Source organism: Entamoeba histolytica, genomic scaffold, assembly GCF_000208925.1.
Source record: "Entamoeba histolytica HM-1:IMSS scf_1104750519131 genomic scaffold, whole genome shotgun sequence".
Taxonomy (NCBI): Eukaryota; Evosea; order Mastigamoebida; family Endamoebidae; genus Entamoeba; species Entamoeba histolytica.
This window is the reverse complement of record NW_001915119.1, coordinates 5,065-5,840: the sequence shown is the minus strand read 5'-3', so window position 1 is coordinate 5,840 and position 776 is coordinate 5,065. Positions and strand designations below refer to the sequence as shown.

At 31.2% G+C, this 776-nt stretch overlaps 1 protein-coding gene across 1 annotated transcript in view, besides 1 other annotated feature; it reads left to right on the top strand.

Annotated features, from left to right (window-relative positions):
- The window catches only part of EHI_187600 (26S protease regulatory subunit, putative), a gene marked incomplete at both ends in the record, with an annotated part of 1,283 nt that extends 771 nt beyond the window's left edge, over nucleotides 1–512 (top strand). Inside the window, one exon of the mRNA XM_001914042.1 lies at nucleotides 42–512. Within this exon, the coding sequence (XP_001914077.1) occupies nucleotides 42–512 (471 nt within the window). The remainder of the gene's footprint in view (nucleotides 1–41) is intronic.
- Nucleotides 513–773: 261 nt separating this feature from the next.
- Nucleotides 774–776: part of a repeat region that runs on past the window's edge.

Below are 776 nucleotides of genomic sequence, written 5' to 3'. Positions count from 1 at the left end.
TGGCAAGAGAACATGCACCATCTATTATTTTCATGGATGAGATAGATTCTATTGGATCTAGTCGAATGGAAGGAGAGTCAGGAGGAGATAGTGAGGTTCAACGAACTATGTTAGAATTAGTTAATCAATTAGATGGATTTGAACCAACAAAAAATATCAAAGTGTTAATGGCAACAAATCGAATAGACATTTTAGACCCAGCATTATTAAGACCAGGACGAATTGACCGAAAAATCGAATTTCCTAATCCAAAAGAAGAAGCACGTTTAGACATTCTTAAGATTCATTCTAAGAAGATGAATTTAGTTCGTGGAATCGATCTTAAGAAAATTGCTGAACGATTGGATGGAGCATCTGGAGCGGAGATTAAAGCATGTTGTACCGAAGCAGGTATGTTTGCACTTCGGGAAAGAAGATCTCATGTAACACAAGAAGATTTTGAATTAGCTGCTGCTAAAGTAATGAAGAAAGATAATAACGCATCTATCTCATTACAACAATTATGGAAATAATTTTTTTCTTACTTCTCGTTTTGCTTTTGTTCAATCTAAAATGAAGCTATCTTAAATGATAATTTCACCCTATTTGTTTATACTCTTTACTACTCATTCATCTCATAATAACACCACATAAATTACCCAATACCTTCATCTAACTTTCAATCAAACTAAGAATAACTAAATTATCAAAAATCTATAATATCTAATGAAGAAAATAAAAAAAGACTCAATTCGTTTTTTATAAACTGTCTTTATCATCTAAATGAAATTTAAAAA